General features: G+C 41.0%; 1 protein-coding gene across 2 annotated transcripts in view; it reads left to right on the forward strand.

Moving 5' to 3' along the window:
* The first annotated feature begins 4,432 nt into the window (after positions 1 to 4,432).
* Positions 4,433 to 19,466, forward strand: part of PPA1 (inorganic pyrophosphatase 1) — a 37,033-nt gene continuing 21,999 nt past the window's right edge. The window contains exons 1-3 of one of the 2 annotated variants that reach the window (XM_030862476.3): positions 4,433 to 4,640; positions 7,268 to 7,326; positions 18,528 to 18,581. In XM_030862476.3, the coding sequence (XP_030718336.1) occupies positions 4,577 to 4,640; positions 7,268 to 7,326; positions 18,528 to 18,581 (177 nt within the window). In that variant the 5' untranslated portion in view covers positions 4,433 to 4,576. The remainder of the gene's footprint in view (positions 4,641 to 7,267; positions 7,327 to 18,527; positions 18,582 to 19,466) is intronic. The other variant, XM_060286503.2, reaches the window with a different exon arrangement.

The following is a 19,466-nucleotide window of genomic DNA, read 5'->3' on the forward strand; positions in this document are numbered from 1 at the left end:
GTTTGTGTTCTCTTAGTAACTGCAATGCGCAGGCCTTTGAATCCCATAACCAACAAATGCCGCTGTTGTCATGTGCAAGCAACCAAATGAATGTGCGTGGAAAAACCCAAGCTTGGTGATTTGGGCAAATTAGCTTATCTGTCACATAGCCAGTGGTGGTGTTAAATCACTCTCCGTTAGAGGAATAATCACTCCCCACTGCCCTCTGTCTTCCCCTCTGCTGTAGCATGTGTTAGGATTTCATTCCTTTTTCAGGCTATTAGTCTATTTTAGCCAAGATATTTTGACTTCAAGTAACAGAAATACCCAATTTAACTGGTTGAAACTCTATGAAATTTGTTATCTAATGCAATAAGAGATTCAGAGGAAAAGTAACTCCAGGCTTGGTTAAGTCAATAGCTCAAAGATATCTTAAGAATTCAAGTTCTTTCCATCATTTGCTTTGCTAATCTCTGCATGTCAGCTTGGTTCTGTCTCAGGCAAACTCTCTTGGTGGTTAATGCCTCATAAGAGGGCTGCAGCAGTTTCAGTTATTTGTGTTAGCCGGGCTTTGGCTAGATTACGCTACTGTAACAACCTCTAAAATTTCTGTGGCTTCAAACAACAAGCATTCAGGAGTATACTCTCCTTTTAAGATAAAACCTTTTCTGGAAACACTGGGCAGCCTTCCCTTCATCCCATTGGACAGAATTGTATCACATTTGCATGCCTGAAACAATTACTGACAGCCATGATTGTCTTAGCTTATTTAAAATGCATTCCTTTGCAGGGGGAGGGCGGAGGGATAAATTAGGAGATTGGGATTAACATATACACTCTACTATATATAAAATAGATAACCAACAAGGACTTACTGTATAGCACGAGGAATATTTTGTAATAATCTATAAGGGGAAAGTAGCTGAAAAGAATAGACAGATATATATGTATAACTGAATCACTTTGCTGTACACCTGAAACTAATACAACATTGTAAATCAACTATATTTCAATAAAAAGAATAATAAAATGAAATGCATTCCTTGAAGACAGTGGAGGGGCTGGCTGCTCTGAAGCAAAGGTATGTATAGAGGAGTAGATTCCTGAACAAATTTAGGATTCTCTTAGAAAGGAGGAGGTAATATGGTTACTGGGCAGGCAACTAGCAGTGTTTGCTATAATATTCAAAACTAAAGCCATCATTTTGCTTACCCTCCATCCTAACCAAACTATCTCAGTAAACGACACACCATTCAGCCAGAAACCTAGAAATCATCCTCAAATCCATCTTCCTCATCTTCCACTCTGTCCAACCAATGATCAATTCCATTGATTCTACCTTGAACATAGCTCTGTAATCACTCATCTCTTTTGCCACCCAAGTCCAGGGCACCACCATCATCTTTTACCTGGGCCACTGCAGCAGCCTTCTCATTGTTCTCCCAGCCTCTGTTCTTGCTAAAATTCAATCCAGGCTTCAAGCTGCTAACAGAGCCACTTTTAAAAGCAATTCTGACATGTCACTTTCCTGCTAAAAACCCCTTCTAGGTTTTTCATTTCTCTTTTGGAAAAAGTTCAACCCCCATGTCATGCCTCCACCATTTAACTCTGACCACATCTCTTCATAGTCTCTTTCTGGCTTCTACCTTGTCCCTTTTGCTTTATTAACTCCTTGTCATCTTTCAGGTCACAGATTAAGGGTCACTTCCTTGGAGACGTTCTCTGCTCCCACAAGGCAATGCCTTGTACTTCCTTTATCACTCCACTTATACAAACCATTTTTTGGGCAGCTCCCCACAGCTTGTGGGATCTCAGTTCCTCGACCAGGGATTGAACCCGGGCTGTGGCAGTGAAAGCCTGGAATCCCAACCACTAGGCCACCAGGGAACTCCCTCTACTTATCCAAACTTTTTGGACGTATTTGCTGAAGATTGTCTTCCCTTCAAACTATAAGTTCTGTGAGGGCCCAAACCATGTCTTTCAAAGCACTACATCCCTACCACCTAGCACAGACAATAGTCACAAGTGTTAAATAAAACACAGTTACACATTTGAAAGTTTTCCTGTTATAGGACCTAGAGGTGGTAGTTGACACCAAATATATACATAAGGTAACCTAGGGAGAGGGTATCTCTAGAGAGAGAGAACATGAGATGTTAGAAAGACAGTGATGATCAAGATGAAGGGATGAATGGGACTTCCTTGGCGGTCCAGTGGTTAGGACTCCAAGCTTCCACTGCAGGGGGCGTGGGTTTGATCCCTGGTCGGGGAACTAAGATCCCACATACTAGTGCGGTGCGGCCAGAAAAAAGAAGGAAAAAAAAAAGATGAAGGGATGCAGAGAAGGCTAAAGGGGAAAATGAGAAATAAGTGGCCAGAGAAGTAGGAGGGATGTCAGAAGGACATGTAGTCACAAGCCAAGGAAGAGAGAGTGCATCAGGAAATTGGAAGTGCCTAACAGGGTCAACCACAGCAAAAAGGATGTGGACTGAAAAGGCCCACTGGTTTGGTCACAGAGCAAGAAAGACAACGTTTGAGAACAGTTGGGTTCATCCTTTGTCAAACTGTTATACTTAAGAAGGTATTTTTGCCCTCTTTTTCATTAATTCCTCTATCTGTTGGTCCAGCAGAGTCATTAAACACCTACTCTAGGCCAGGTACTGTGCTAGGCCCCAGGGAGACATGAGAAAGAGAACAAGGTCAAAAGGGCCTGTGGGGTTCACCAACCTTGCCTGCAAGGGAAAGTTACAAAGCACTGACTTCTGCCCCAGCTAAGGCAGGGCTTGGCTTTTTACTGGAGTTGGTACTGATTGGCTCTCTGAATACATTCAATACAAGAGCTAGCATGCAAGTCCAGAGGTCAGCAAGACTTTATTTGCTTGCTCTGACCTGGCAGGAAGCAAAAGGGAAAGTGCGTGTGGCACACTATTGCATCATTTCTGTCTGTTCACAAGTCATCACAGATGAGATTCTGGGGTTTTCCCAGAAAACTAGCTCCATCTGCTCAAAGGTAGAAAATTGACGGCACAGTTCAGTCGGAAGAGCATCCTTTTAAGAAACTCTCTGAACATGAGCCTACTTAGTGTTCACTCTGCAGAGATTCCCTTAGCTTTCAGTAATGCGTTGCATTACTGACTAAACTACTGTTCTACTATTTTGTTTTCCTGCCCTTGTGTTCTAACTACAGTAAAGATGTGTGGTGTAGTGTTCAAAAGGTCAGTGAGTCATGACCTTCTGAAGATTAATGGGAGTCTGGCTGGAGATAAGGGAGGAACACTAGAAAATTATCTTACTACGTTTTCATTTACTACAGGAAGCACCTCATTTATATAATAGATATTGATTTAAAAAAAAAAGAGTTTAAGTCAAAATGTCATAGAGGCACATTATCTTTAATGCTCTAGAAAATCAAGATCATTTAAAGAAGACCAGCCCATCAAAAATTTTAAATGAAACTAGGCATTCTTCGAAATAATTTTGTAATCAAATTGGTGAATAATAATTGCCTAATTTGAGGATTCTGAAATATACAGTAAAAAAAAAAAAAAACCCACATACAACTGGGGAAGCAAGTGATGCAAATATCTGCCCACAACCTCAACTGACTTCAGCTTTTGGGGTCTGGCCTGACACCATGAAACAGTGGTATAAAAACAAGTTTCAAGGAGCTTGCACCTGAGGAAATGTCCTCAGGGGACTCTGAGCTCACGCCTGGACTATCCCACTGCTTCCATCTGAAGTCCTAGGGGACGTGGGGAGGGTTGGGCAAGCCGGGGGAGCAGACTGAATCCTCCACTGGGGAGAGTGGGAATAACAATTTACACTTCCCGAGCGCTTACAACAAGCCAGGCTCTTCCTCCAGCTCTTGACGTGTATCAACTCAGTTCATCATCCCAGCAACCCCTGAAATCGTTACTATTAACATCTCCATTTCCCAGGTGAGAAACTGAGCCACAGAGGTTAACAGCAGTTTGCTCCATGTCATACACTAGAAAGTGATGGAGCTGCTACCCAGCTGGTAGCCATTACACGTGTCAGTAATATGTCTTAACTTTGCTTAAAAGGATCAGAAAACCGCTCACCTTTAAGACTGCTTGGCAGGGATTGCCAGGTAAAGCAGCTGACTCCTAAACGTCTTTTGAGATAAGGAATTACTCTGCGGAGAAGGGTGTGTGAGTCAAAGGTGAATTTCCAGTGTGCGTGAGAGGCAAAAGGTCGACGGTCAATTCTTAGCCGGTCGAATCTGAGAACGTGTTAACAACCTCCGTCAGTGCCCCAAAGCCCGCCAGCCCAGAGGGATCACTCAGCCAGAGCCTGCCGCCAGCCACGTGGCCCAGCCTGGGAGCTGAGGGGAGGTCCGCGGAGGCGCGGCCCGAGGGGGCGGGGCTGGGGCGCTGGGACTCGCGGGCCCTACGGAGTGCGCCTGCGCGCGGCGTGGGCTCGAGAGCGCCAGCAGCGTTAAAGGCTGCTCCCCGCCCTGCTAGCCGGTCCAGTCACGGCAGTGCGCAGGCGCAGAGCTTACTCCTTGTCAGTCGGCGTCGCGTGCTGGCTAGAGGCTTTGTAGCAGCGGCGGCAGCGGCGGCTGGTCTCCGGCATCATGAGCGGCTTCAGCAGCGAGGAGCGCGCCGCGCCCTTCACCCTCGAGTACCGAGTCTTCCTCAGTGAGTGTCGGAGGCCCGCGGCCCCTCCCTGCCCGCCCGCCCATTCATTCCTGGGCCTCGCCTCCCCTCCCGCCCTGGCGGCTGCGGCCCGCGCTCGGCACCTTGTCCCGGGCGCCGGCCGGGCTCCTCGGGCCGGTCCCGGGGGCCTGGGCGGGCCTGGCCCTCTCATTTCACACGTCCCGCTCGCGGCCAGGGCGGCGTGGGTCGGCGTTCCTCTTTCACATGCTCGATTGGACCTGAACCTGGGCCAGGCTAGTTTTGCAGGTGTCCGGCTCGGGCAGTGTCTGATGGGAAAAGGAAACCACTGAGTCACCCTAGAAAAGGTGTCTGGGGGTAAACTAATCCCCGTAAGAGGATTATTCAGTTTGGAGGAACGGCGTGGCGAGGGGGAGGAGGTGATGGTGGTGACTCCCTAAGACCTTAATTCCTCCACTGTAGCTCAGATTGTGGGCACGTAGCGGGGTCAAGTACAGGCCCTCGTCCGACAGACGGGGAAGCTGAGGCCCAGATCTGGAGCGATCAGTGGAGGACTGGACCCATCCCTCTGGGGCCCCAGTAGCGCTCCTGCCTCCCTGACGCGTGCTTTCCAGTAGCACTGATGCTGGGAAAACGCCTTGTGAGACAGAAATCTGTTCCCCTCCAAACAGGTGACGTCAATCTGGGAAGCATGAGTAAGAAAGTGCCAAATTTTGGCCCCTGTGCAGCGGATCGCGTCTAAGGGGTACCTCCCCTAAGTCTGCGTTTAGAGCCGAGGAGGCCGCAGGCGCTGCTTTCCTTGGTGCACCACCTTTAGCCTTGTAGGTGGGGGAAAGCTACCTCGGGTTTATCTTTATCCTCTTACCACCTCCCCACCTCCCCGCCCCCCCCCCGCCCCCAAAAGATTATTAGAGATAACGGAGGCGTTTCTATTTTAACTTCTTTACAATTTTGTTCCCAAGGAAATAGGCAGGTGCCTTGAATTCTCTGAGTTCCGGTGTATGAAGGGCAGTAAAGAGAGAGGAGGAGGGGATGAATGGTAATACTGAAAGAACAAAGCTCCTAGCAAAAAATAGCCTGGTGTGAGAGGAAAAGGAAAGTGAACTATAAAGTTACACAACTAAAGTTTAGATTGCCATGTAAAATCCAGTGACGTGTGGGACCTCTTCCACCCATTTTATTTAATTTCAGAATTCAGCAACAAGGGCAGTGCAGGAACTTTTGACAAATAGTTCCCTGAACTGTTTTTCTGGAGTTGGTGTTGGCTCCAGAATTTCTCTGCAGGAGGGATTTAGAGAGGTGACCCTCTAGTTTGTAGGTGGGGGGGATGATTAGGGTAATTGTTTTCAAGCTATATTTGCAACACAAATACAGTTTTTACTTAGATCATGTATTGGTAGTGAGTACTATATAATTTTAATTTAAAAAATCATAGATTTCTTAATATCCTTCCTTAATAGGAGAAGATTTTTACCTCTATAATGTTACATTTGCCAGTCTCTTTAAAACTGATGGTGGGTTGGATCGCAAGTCACTATTGACACTGAAGGGACCAGTATGCCATTGGGGATGGTCACAGATCAATTTTGCCTATTCCACTTTGAGTTTTTTTGTCCTTTTTTTTTTTTTTGGCCACGCCATGTGGCGTGCAGGATCTTAGTTCCCCAACCAGGAATCGAACCCGGCCCCTTCACAGTGAGAGCACAGAGTCCTAACCACTGGACTGCCAGGGAATTCCCTCCACTTTGATTTTTTATATTTTTTATTTTTTTGCGGTATGCGGGCCTCTCACTGTCGTGGCCTCTCCCGTTGCGGAGCACAGACTCCGGACGCGCAGGCTCAGCGGCCATGGCTCACGGGCCCAGCCGCTCCGCGGCATGTGGGATCTTCCCGGACCGGGGCACGAACCCGTGTCCCCTGCATCGGCAGGCGGACTCTCAACCACTGCGCCACCAGGGAAGCCCTCCACTTTGATTTTTAATCGTGAAGGGATGCAATGTGGACTGACCCTTAAGGTTTTCTAAAGAATAGTAAGGAAGTTTTAAAATTACTTTTTGGATATGGTAGTTAGGTCTCTAGAATACAGAAATTACCTGTGAAAGTGCTGTTACAGCTAGATTATCCTTAAGAAAAATCCTAATCTAAGATGGCTCTGTCTCCCTGGAACACCATTTAAAGCAACATTGTTTATAATTTGGCAAATTGGTCCCCTGCCTTCTCCCAGAGCCCAAGTATTTCATTAGCTCTGTTAACTGTTAACTGGTATAAAATCAAACAATTTGATTGCCTTTTGTATACCAGGCACTGCTAGGCTCTGTGATACAAAGGCTTGTAAGGCAGTCCCCACCCTCACCATAGAGGTTAGTACCTTTTAGACCCCTAAGGAACATGTAGGATGAAAACCTAACCTGATCTTGGAGCAGTCAGGAAGGTGAAGTATATAGCCAGTTTTTCTGGGGTGGGAATAAAATCTGGTGAGTGGTGTTGATAATGGGAAGAGAGAGGGTATGTGGGAAATCTTGGTACCTTCTCAATTTTATTGTAAGCCTAAAAATTCTCTTTAAAAAAAAGTCTTAAAAAATGTGTACTTCATGCATCTGGAAATATAATTAACCAATAAAAGCAATAACTTTTTCTAATTAATTTTGCAGAAAATGAAAGAGGACAATATATATCTCCATTTCATGATATTCCAATTTATGCAGATAAGGTAAGACATCCTTCTCTGACCGTAGTCTCATTGCTCAGATCAGTTAGTTCCACGTACGGATTTTCTTATATGTCTTAACAAGTGCTTAAAATGCCTCATTGTGCTGTGAGTTAAAGGTGCATTGACTAAATAAGGAGACAGTCTTAAATCTAGATTATTTGGTTAGAAGAAGCAACTATAATTTGGAGAAGGAGTAGAGGAACAGAAACAAATGTTTTAAAGCTGCCTTGGTTAAAAAAAAAATCACCAGAATTGCTGGTAACTCTTTTTGTTTTTATTTTCATTTTTGCCTTTTTACATTTCCTATTTTTTTTTACAAAGAGCATGCATTGTTTGTGCAAATTTAAATAGCTATTTTTTTAAAAAGCCATTGCTTGTTTTAGACTCCCTCCCAATAAGAGAAGTTTGTGCTGTATTTAGGAACTGACACAAGGACAAATGTCTGATTCTTTTTTATACCTTAAAATTTTTTTTTCATTCAACCAAGAAGGATCCACACTGAGTGCAAATCTTTTTGAGTCGTAAAAGCTTCATAGGTTATTGATCTTCCTTAGCTAGATGTCAATACATAATACATGTGAATATCACATTCCAGTGCATGTCTAGAATAATAAAGATGAAATTTTATCCTTGTGTGTGCTGTCTTACTTTTTTTCTGTGCTTGACTATCATAATTAGATAAATTCATATACTTCTACCAGGAAGATTGCTACAGTTCTGCACTGACACTTGGACACTGGCAGAAAATCTAACCTGAGTGTTGCTTCTGAGCAGCCTGCCTGAGCTGGGCTCTAGCTGGAGACAGTGGAGCAAACAGCTCAAGGGCAGTTATGTCCCACAGTTACAGGAGAGACCTCTAATTGGCATGTGTTCTCCTGTGGGATTCTCAAAGCTGTATTTATTCAGAAACTTTTAATTTGTTACATCTGATTCCCTGGGAGTTGACAAGAACTGCAGAATCCTTCCTTCCTCTTGAATTGGCATCATTTGGTTGGTTTAAATTAGCTGTTGTATAATTAGTATGTATATCAAAGTACTTTGCAGTAACATCTCAGACCATTTTGAATAATGAAGAGGTATAAAATGATGACCCTAAGTTTACTGATGGTACCTTGGCATACAGATGTACTAGGGAAAGGAAACATTTTCTTGACCTGTAGCTGGGTTTCTTTGCGTTCGTAAGTGTCTTGCCTGTTTGGGCTGCTATAACAAAATACTATAGACTGGGTAGCTTATAAACAGCAGAAATGTACTGCTTACAGTTCTGGAGGCTGGAACTCTGAGATCAGGGTGCCAGCATGGTTGGGTAAGGGCCCTCTTCTGGTCGCAGACTTCTAGCTGTTTCCTTATGTGGCGGAAGGGGCTAGCGATCTCCCTGGAGCCTCTTTTATAAGGCACTCATCCCATTTATGAGGGTTCCACCCTCATGTCTTAAGCATTTCCTAAAAGTCCCACCTACTATACATCACCTTTGAGGGTTAGGATTCCAACATATGAGTTTTGGAGGGACACAAACATTCAGACCATAGCCTTAAGTTATTGGACAATATTCTAGCCAAGAACCAGAAGAATCATAGCAGTTATGGTGCCTAATCTTGTTGCTGCTGCAAGTTACCCCCAAATAGGAAGCTGAGACTACATTTTGGTGTCATGTAAAACATCTTCACTCAGGTTACTCTGCAACTCCTTGAAGTTTTTTACAGGACTGGTTGTATCTGTAATCTGGGATTACTCAAATGAAGAATCTGCCTTTTGTACCACATTGGGCTGGCTGAAAAGTACAAGCTCTTGCAAAGACTCTGGATTTCACCAGTGGTCCAGACCTCAGTGAACTTCAGCACTTCAGATTCCTGCCTCAGAGGCAGGAAAGAGTTCTTTCTGTTTTGTTTTTAAGGAAGTTTAGTTTATACAAAGCACAAATAAGGGTGTGGTACACATAACCTATTTTGGATTCTAGCCTAAACAAAAGATCTGATTAATTCCGTTGGTTACAGAAGAGTATGGTTTTTGAAAAAAAATTTTTTCAGTGTGATTAAGTTTATGTAAATACATTTTTGTGTGGGTAGCCATCGACTTTATCCCTAATATGGTCAGTCATTTGAGGGGTGATAATGAGGGAATGTGCCTTTAACACAGCTCAGCTCTATAAGGAAAAAATGCCCAAAGGCTTATATTCTACTCCACAGCAGGACCTTTCAACGTGGACAGCATTTGATTTAGTATATGTGTCATTAGGTAATCCAGCCAGCCAGTTCTGGAAATCCTTGTGACTCAGATACCCTACTTGGGTTATTTCCAAATCCACTGGGTAAAAGAAGGCAAAGGCAAGGACTCACTGGATGTGTATATATTGTAGGGCTGTTCTTTGCTTTGGGTCTATTTTGGAATCAAATATAAAAACACCTGTAGCTCAAAGTGTCTTCTGACATAAAACTTCTGAGATAACAGAAAATTTAACAATCCAGAACATAATCAGCATAAACAGTGTGAAACACTGGGTAGATTAAAAGCTTTATCTAAATCTTAGAGTACTCAAGTATCATGACTTGACTTTCTCATTTTAGAAGTTTGGTATTTTCTATTCTATATCTTAAACTTCCATGTTAAATACTAGTCCTAACAATATAGGCTTCTATAATGTTTTTCAGCTGACTGTTGGGAGAATATATAAATATGGAACTTTTCTCCTCTAAAAAAAAGTCAAGCTACTAGTCAAATAGGTGGGTGCTTCAGAAACTGAATAGGATATCTTTGGCAGTTGTGTATCATTCTTAAATTTTTAAAGATACCATCTTACTGTACCTGAAACTTTTAGAGGAGATAGGCCACCCAAGTGGATGCTTTTAAAATTATAGTTGAACCTTGAACAATGCCGGGGGTAGGGGCCCTGACTAGCATATAATTTATAGTTGGCCTCCTGTATCTGAGATTCCTCCGTATCTGGAGATTCAACCGACAGATTGTGTAGTTCTGTAGTATTTACTATTGAAAAAAATCCACATATAAGTGGACCCACACAGTTCATACCTGTGTTGTTCAAGGGTCAGCAGTACTCACTTCCCTACAGGGTTTGCTTTGTTTTGAATTTTCTATTTCTTTTTGTAGATAGTTCTATAAATGGAACTTAAAAAAATGTCACCAAATTAATCATTTAAATACTGTTGGTCTTCTCCAACTTTATATGTATATAGAATGGTTGGGGTTTTGTTTTATGTTTTCCAAACCGAAGTTAGAACTGGCAGCATAGATGAAAACTGATAACAAACTTAATTGGCATGTCATAACTAAGAATAAACTCCTATTTTTTCCCTTCAGATGAGCTTTAAGGTGACTAAATTTTGAAAACAGATATTCTAACCATAATGTCTGTGGTTTAACAATTTTGTCAAAAGATAAAGTTGTAAAACAAACTTAACAAAACAGAAACAGACATACGTAAAGAGAACAAACTGGTGGTTGCCAGAGGCGGGGCTGAGGGAAATAGGTGTGGGAGATTAAGAGGTAAATCTTCCAGTTATAAAATAAGTCATGGGGATGTAGTGTACAGCGTGGGGAGTATAGTCAATATTGTAGTAACTTTGTATGGTGACATGGTAACGACTTACTGTAGTGATGATTCTGTAATGTATAGAAATATCAAATCACCATGTGGTACAGCTGAAACTTGTATAATATTTTAAGTCAATTACACTTCAATCAAAAAAAAAGTAAAAAGGGCTTCCCTGGTGGCACAGTGGTTGGGAGTCCACCTGCCGATGCAGGGGACACGGGTTCGTGCCCCGGTCCGGGGGGGATCCCGCGTGCCGCGGAGCGGCTGGGCCCGTGGGCCGTGGCCGCTGGGCCTGCGCGTCCGGAGCCTGTGCTCCGCAGCGGGAGGGACCGCAGCGGTGAGAGGCCCGCGTACCACACACACACACACACACACACACACACACACACACACAAAAAGTAAAAGGACAAAAGTTTTTTGGATAGCTTTGACTACAAAAAAAAGTTGTGTTGATTAAATATGCATGTAATGTGCAGTCACAATGCCTGGCTTATAAAGTCTCAATATACAAAAACCAAAAAACCCCCCCAAAACCCCACAATAGGATGATGATGTTAACCACAATGACTGGTTATGTCTGAAGCCTTTCGGAGCTCTACTGTATAGAGTAAAGATCACTGAAATGGAAGTAAGAAACCTTGGTTTTAGTCCTGGTTTTACCACTAACTGGCTTTGCCATATTGAGCAAGTTGCTTTACCTCTGAGCACTATTGGTCTTAGTGGGTGTTTTAGATTACATTTAGCACTATGCTAAAGCCCTTATGTGGATTTTCTCCTTTAGCCATCATTTCAATCTGTGAGCTGGGTTCTTTCAGTAACTTAATTGTCCAGGATTACCAACTAGAATTCATAAGCGGTAGTGGCAGGATTCAGACCCAGGCATTCTTGTTCAGAACCTGTGGTGTTAGCCACTGAGCCACACTGCCTCGAGTGATAAAGGGTGGTGGATTTTACTTTGTGCTTTTTGGTATTTTCCAAATTTTCTACAGTAACTATCTCTTTGATATTTACAAAGAAAAAAAGCAGAATAAAAGGCTTGCTTAATTTTTTTTTTTTTTATGCTGAGAATTCAAGGGAAATGAGTAAGAACTTCCTTCATTCGGGAAAGCTATAAAGTCTTCTAGTCCAGGAATTCTTGGTGACCCTGAGACCCTGGAATACTCATCGATGGGTTTCTGAGGTTCTGAGTTCTGTCTGAAATTGCAATTTGGTGTAAATGTGCATTTTTCTTGGAAAAGGTTCTATGGTGAAAATTCTTAGTCATTGCAGATCATAGAAGATGTTGACAGCTGGAAATGCAGACTCTTGCTTGATTTTATAAAGATAAGAAAGTAAACAGATTATGGTTAGAATATCTGTTTTCAAAGTTGAGTCATCTTAAAGCTCATCTGAGGGGAAAAATAGGAGCTTATTCTTAGTTATGACGTGTCAATTAAGTTGTATTACTTTCTGTGTATGTGGCGTATGGCAGTATGCATTACCAAATACAATAGTTTGTTGAAACTGCTATGAGTAGAACATCTGTGTGATTGGAAACAAATGAGCATTACTGAAAGCTGTTTGTTTTTTAACTATCTCGCCTGCTCAACAATTTGTTGAGCAATTTTTTGGGGGGTTGGTATAAATCATGTTTTCCTTTGTGAAGTTATAATTCTAAATGAATAAGAAGCACACAGTGTGAACTTCGGTCATCATATTTCTTCTGTGTCAGCTTCTCCAATAGACATTTGTCACTTGTCACTGAAAGAAGTCAGGAGCCCATTTATTTTTTCCTTAAAATTTTTTTAAAAATTTATTTTTCAGCTTTATTAAGGTATGATTGACAAATAGTCATTGTATTTAAGGTGTTCAGTGTGATGTTTTGATATATGTATACATTGTGAAATGACCCCACTAATCACGTTAGTTAACCTCTATCACCTCACCTATTTATTTTGGTTGTGTGTACGGTGAGAACACTTAAGATCTACTCTCTTAGCAACTTCCATAGAGCCATACTATACATTAGGTTTCCAGAACTTATCACTTATAACTGAAAGTTTGTACCTTTGATCAACATCCCCTCATATCTCCCACCCGTCCAGCCTTTGGCAACCATTTTTCTACTTTCTCTTTCTATAAGTTCAACTGTTTTAGATTCCACATACAAGTAAGTTTATGTAGTATTTGTCTTTCTCTGTCTGACTTATTTCACTTAGCATAATATCTTCCACATTCATCCGTGTTGTCACAATGGCACGGTTTCCTTTTTTTTTTTAAAAAAGGCTGAATATTCCAGTGTGTGTGTGCGTGTGTGTGTGTGTGTGTGTGTGTGTGTGTGTATGTATCACGTCTTCTTTATCCACTCATCCATTGATAGACACTTAGGTTGTTTCTGTATCTTGGCTATTGTGAATAATGCTGCAGTGAACATGGCAGTACAGATATTTCTTAGAGATTCTGATTTAATTTCTTTTGGATAAATACCCAGAAGTGAGATTGCTGGATCATACGGCAGTTCTTATTTTGTGTTTTGAGGAACTGCCATGCTGTTTTCCATAATGGTGCACAATTTACAATCCCATTGATACTGCATAAGAGGAACCCATTTACTTTTAACAACTTAGAATATATCCTGTAATCACAGAACTGGCTTTGAAGCCAAAACTTAAAACCAAGTGTTACTTGGTGAGCACTTAATAGGATAAAAATACTCTTGGAAATGATGAAATCTGTTAAACCTTTACAGAAGCACCTTTATGGGAGTAGAACATTTCCTTACTAACTACATGAGCTCTTCTGATAGGAATTTTATTCTCCAAAAATACTCTAGAGATAAAAAAAAAAAAAAGGCAAACTGCCCTTGTTTTCTATTAGCCTCTTGCTTTATATCTAATCTCTAGATAAATTTAGAAGAAAATCCTCTCTACCACCATTGTTTTTCTCCAAATTTTATTGCAAAATGGAAAAATAAAAGAAAGGATGGTGAAATCAGGATGATTTTGTATTTCTTCGTAAGTCTGGTATTTATTGTACTTGATTCCTGAAGTTATCTAGAGAAACACATGAAGAGTCAACTTAAATGCTAATTTAAGTCACTTATGCAGTTTTGCAATACAGTAAGTCATGTTCACTAGGCTTCAGATCCAGTGTTGGGAAAAGATCATAAGTCATGAGGTGTTCGTAAGTCTCCCAATAAAGACACATTTAACTTTACTACTAAGATTCAGAGATGGGATGTAATTAAGAGTATGTTCCCTGTATACGTGCTTAATGATATTAGACATAATAGCCTACCAAGTAGCCATAGCCTATTCATTAGTAAATGACTTGTCAGACTACTGACTTGATCCACAAGAAAACTAACCAGTTTGGAGATGAGACCTCTGATCACTGTACTACTGTGATACTCCTGTTTCATCAATGAAATTAAAAACCCGATCAATATATAGGTTATATTTCTTCTATCTGTAAAACAATTTTATTTTAAATCTTTTTGATTAGTGGAATGCCATGATTTAGACTTAAGTTTCTAATCTCCTTAGAATCTGGACATCTATAACATTAACATTCTTGTCTTCCTGTTGAAATGACTGTAAATCTGGGAAGTCAGACTGATTGCTATGTCTCTGGCTTTGGAAGTCAGAGCTTAGAGCTATGCTTTGCCTTTCCCCTGCCTCCTACAGCCTTGTCAGCATCATCCTACTAGGGGTACCAACGTCTTCCTTCCTTTCTCTGGAACTGTAAACGGAGCTGAAAGCTTGGTGCCAGAGCAGGGATTGAGAATCCAGAGCATAGCAGAAGTGGAGAACAGTTCTGAGAAGTCCTAACAATGGGAATAATAAGAAACTAAATCCAGGATTGAGCTAAGTAATAGTTTAAACCAGTTAGGATTAGAGAAAGAAGGCATGAATTTTTAACTAGGTAGTACTAAACTTCCTAAAATCTTGTCTCATTCTTTTAAATGCCATAAACATTGGAAATATTAGAATGCATAATTTTTTCCAGTTTTTTAATGTAAAATACATAAAGCATAAAATCTACCGTTCTAACTATTTTAAAGCGTACAGTTTGGAGGTATTAAGTACATTCATATTGTTGTGCAACCATTACCACCCTTCATCTCCAGAGCTCCTTTCATCTTGGAAAACTTACATTCCATACTCATTAAACATTAATTCCCCAGTCCCCTGGCAACCACCATTGTGCTTTCTGTCGCTATGAATTCGACTTCTCTAGATCCCTCATGTAAGTGGAATCATATAGTCATTTGTCTTTTTGTGACTGGCTTATTTCACCTAGCATAATGTCCTCAAGGTTCATCCATGTTGTACTACATGTCAGAATTTCCTTTTTAAGGCTGAATAATATTCCATTATATGTACATACCACATTTTGCTTATCCATTCATCCTTTGATGGACACTTGGGTTGCTTCTGCATTTTAGCTATTTTGAATAATGTTTCCATGAACATGGGTGTACAGATATCTCTTCAAGACCCTGCTTTCAATTTTGGGGGGTATATACCCAGAAGTGGAGTTGCTGGATCATATGGTAATTCTATTTTTAATTTTTTGAGGAACCATCATACTGTTTTCCACAGTGGCTATACCATTTTACATTCCTACCAACAGTGCACAAGAGTTCCAAATAGAATGCATAATGTTTTAACAGTAAAAGTGTTTTTTTCTAGTAGCAATGGAGTGATTGGTTGAAATTCTCATGTCAGTTGCCCTGAAAATCCTAAGTATCATTCTGTACCTAGTGGCAACACCCTGAATTGTAGCCATGGTGTCTAGGAGAAATAAACTGTTCTTTACTAGTAGTTCCTTCTAAAGAATAAGAAGTCTGCCCTTTTTAATATCAAAATAATAAAAAAAAAACCCTCTGTTTAGATAATGATTGATGGGGAAAGTAGTGACAAAATTACTACACATTCATTGCCTTAAAAAAAGATACAGGGACTTCCCCGGTGGCACAGGGGTTAAGAATCTGCCTGCCAATGCAGGGGACACGGGTTCAAGCCCTGGTCCGGGAAGATCCCACATGCTGCGGAGCAACTAAGCTCATGCACCACAACTAATGAGCCTGCGCTCTAGAGCCCGTGCTCCGCAACAAGAGAAGCCACCGCCATGAGAAGGCCGCGCACCACAATGAAGAGTAGCCTCGGCTCGCCACACCTAGAGAACGCCCACGTGCAGCAACGATGACCCAACCAGCCAAAAATAATTAATTTTTTAAAAGATCCAGTAATCACTACGGTATCTACATACACTTGAAAATATGCTAAACATTCATTTTACAGACTAGTCCCTCGCCTAGATTTGTGGACCCCAGGCTACAGCCTGAGGCCTGCAAGCTGAAATGACCTGGTTTGGCGATCCAACTCTTAGGGAGTTAAAAGCGCTTTAATTCTGTTCACTGCTAGTATCTGGCACAAAACAGTGGTGCTCAATAAATATATGTTGGCAAAAATGAATGAATTGTCTCTGAGGCTCCTTGCAGGATACTCCTTGCTATTTTTGGCCCAGCTAATTTCTAAAAAGTACCAAACCCTCAGGCTTTCGGAGTTCTTCTGTTTGCAGTAGAGTCTTTTCCTGAAAGATGTTTTCTTTCCTGTAATGTTGGCTCTTTCTTCTCTCTTTCTCTTCTTTTCTTCTGCTTTCCTATTATGTAGGTTTGTAATATTAGGTAATGTGGTTTTTGAGGATCTCTATGTATTTATCATTTAATTCCATTAAAGTGTTCAGTATAGTTTCCAAACTTTGAATCAGTGATTTTAGCTTTATTTTCTACTTTTTGTCTTGAGGCAATTTATTCATTTGGTAATATTTTCTTTTAAAAAACTAGCCAGTTTCTTTGGTTTTCTCTTCTCAGGTGATCTTTCATGTAGTAACAGCTCTATCTTGTGGACCTTTAGGGTATTACTGCTGTACACTTTTAAGTTTGACTTGGTGTTGGACGTGCAGATCTTTCATTTTAACACCTGAGGCGTAGGGGTGGTGCTAGATAGACACAGGTCTCGCTTACAATGAGTAGAATGAAATGTAATCGAAGATTGGGACTGAGGTTTCCTACCCATGAACAATGTGTTACTTTTTCTAAAACCATCCAGTTATGACTTTACAGGGATAGAGCAGTTTATGCAGTCCTGGATTTAAACAATGTCTCCATTCATTGTGGTTTTTATATTGTATAGAGTAGGCAGACGTCAGGAGGCTTGGAGCAGAAACTATGGAATACTTTAGTCTCCCTCAGTAAGTGACAGAAGTTTTCGCCTCTTGAATGCAAATCTGTGGAGCTTTCTGCTTGGCTAAAATAGCAAGAAGCTAATTATCGTCTGGAAATCTTTGACTTATTCCCTTGTATTCAATAGCTTATCAGTACCTGTTTGTTTGTTTTTTTGTTTTTGTTTTTGTTTTTTTGCGGTACGCGGGCCTCTCACTGTTGTGGCCTCTCCCGTTGCGGAGCACAGGCTCCGGATGCGCAGGCTCAGCGGCCATGGCTCGTGGGCCCAGCCGCTTTGGGGCATGTGGGATCTTCCCGGACCGGGGTACGAACCAATGTCCCCTGCATCGGCAGGCAGACTCTCAACCACTGCTCCACCAGGGAAGCCCAGTACCTGTTTTTTGATGCAAAGTAGCAAAGAAGTAATTCTAGCAAGTTTGTAACTAAGTGATTTTCATTTTAAATCAACTGTTTAAAATATGCATTTTATAAAAGTAATGGCAGAGTTGGCTTCATGTGTGCCCTTTGTAGAGGTTTTAAATTGAAAAACTGAACTTAGTTTTATTCCTTGGCAAAAATAATTTTCTGACTATTTAAAGCTCAGTTTTAATTACAAAATGTATTTCAACTTGGTATTTGACTCTGGTGTGCAAAGGAGATGACAACGTGTGATTTTTCATTAATTGGGTTTTTAAGCAGTTAAGCATCTGAGAATTTTTTAATATGTCATCCAATTTCAAGTAGTCCATTTAAGGCTGTAAACTAATTACAATAGAACTGCCATTGATTAAAATATTTTTGGAACATAATATTTTATCTTCAGTATCAAACTTCTTGTGTTTTTGAGGAGTACCTGATTTTTAAAAACAGCCTAATTGGGAGAATAATGTGGGTAATCAAGCTGATTGATTTTGTTTGAGGCTAAAACTAAAGTATGACAAATAAATTTTCTGATTTGGGGTTTGTCTTATAAACCACCTCTGAAATAGAAGTTCCAAAAACATTTTGAGTAATTGCACTGTCACTGGAGGATATGCATAGCCTATGGAGATAGTTGCTTTGAAGATGGCCCTCCTCAGAGATACAAGTTCTGCTATGTTTAAAACTGTTTCCGTTCTTTATAGGAAAATTCTTTCCACCTCACCCTCTCAACATTTTATTAAGAAAAATTTACTATGTTTATTAAAACAAACAAAAACTTTAAAGAAAAATACAGTGAACAATCATACACCCACTACTTTGATTCTACAATTATTTTGCTGTATTTGCTTTATCTCTTCATCCATCAGTCTGCCTTATTTTTTGATGCATTTTGTTGAAAGTCCATGACTTCAAAGATTTGATACAATGAACAGTTTAACTTTGGAAGGACTGGGGCATACTCATTGAAGTAATAGAATAAATGAACTCCTGTGACCATCTCACCTTCTCTGTGTTTTTCAGGATGTGTTCCACATGGTGGTTGAAGTACCACGCTGGTCGAATGCAAAAATGGAGGTTTGTTTCACCTTTGCTAGTCAGATGTTGGATATTAGTTTTGATCTAGTTGCACCGATTTGCTCAAGGGTTAAACAACTAATGTCCAAGGTTGTCCTCTTTCTAGTCCCAATCTATTTTCCAGCTGTATCTCCCATTGCCTGCCAGTCTTCCCTCTGTGCTCCAACTAAACTCAACCATTTGCTGTTTACAAATATGCTACAGACTTGCCTTCTGTCATTCCCAAAGCCTAGAATTACCTTTTTCGCTTCTGTCTTCTTCCCTTTAATTCCATCGTTGACTCCTCCATGTAGTCAACAGGCTTGCTTCAGTCACTCCAGCCATAAATGATTTTATTGGAATTTTTGTCACATTTTGTTAATTTATTTCTTTTAAAAAATTTTTATTTATTTATTTATTTTTGGCTGCGTTGGGTCTTCATTGCGGTTCGCGGGCTTCTCATTGCGGTGGCTTCTTCTGTTCCAGAGCACAGGCTCTAGGTGCGTGGGCTTCAGTAGTTGTGGCACGAGGGCTCAGTAGTTGTGGAGCACGGGCTTAGTTGCTCTGCGGCATGTGGGATCTTCCCGGACCAGGGCTCGAACCCGCGTCCCCTGCACTGGCAGGTGGATTCTTAACCACTGCGCCACCAGGGAAGTCCCTGTTAATTTTTTTCTGATGATACCTAATAGATTTGACTTTTCATTATGGATATTTGTAACATTTTCTGTCACTTAATAATGCTTTCTGACAGTAACAACACTTCACATGTAATAGACAGCCAAATATTTGAATAATTTTAAATGTTTTAAAGGAAAGCTGAAGTTAGATATTTTCTCAAATGTTAGGATTTATTCCAGCTAATTTTTGCTTTCTGGAATTAGTAAATGTTCTTTTTCCCTTTGTGAT

Source organism: Globicephala melas, chromosome 16 (genome assembly GCF_963455315.2).
Source record: "Globicephala melas chromosome 16, mGloMel1.2, whole genome shotgun sequence".
In the NCBI taxonomy this organism is placed as follows: Eukaryota; Metazoa; Chordata; class Mammalia; order Artiodactyla; family Delphinidae; genus Globicephala; species Globicephala melas.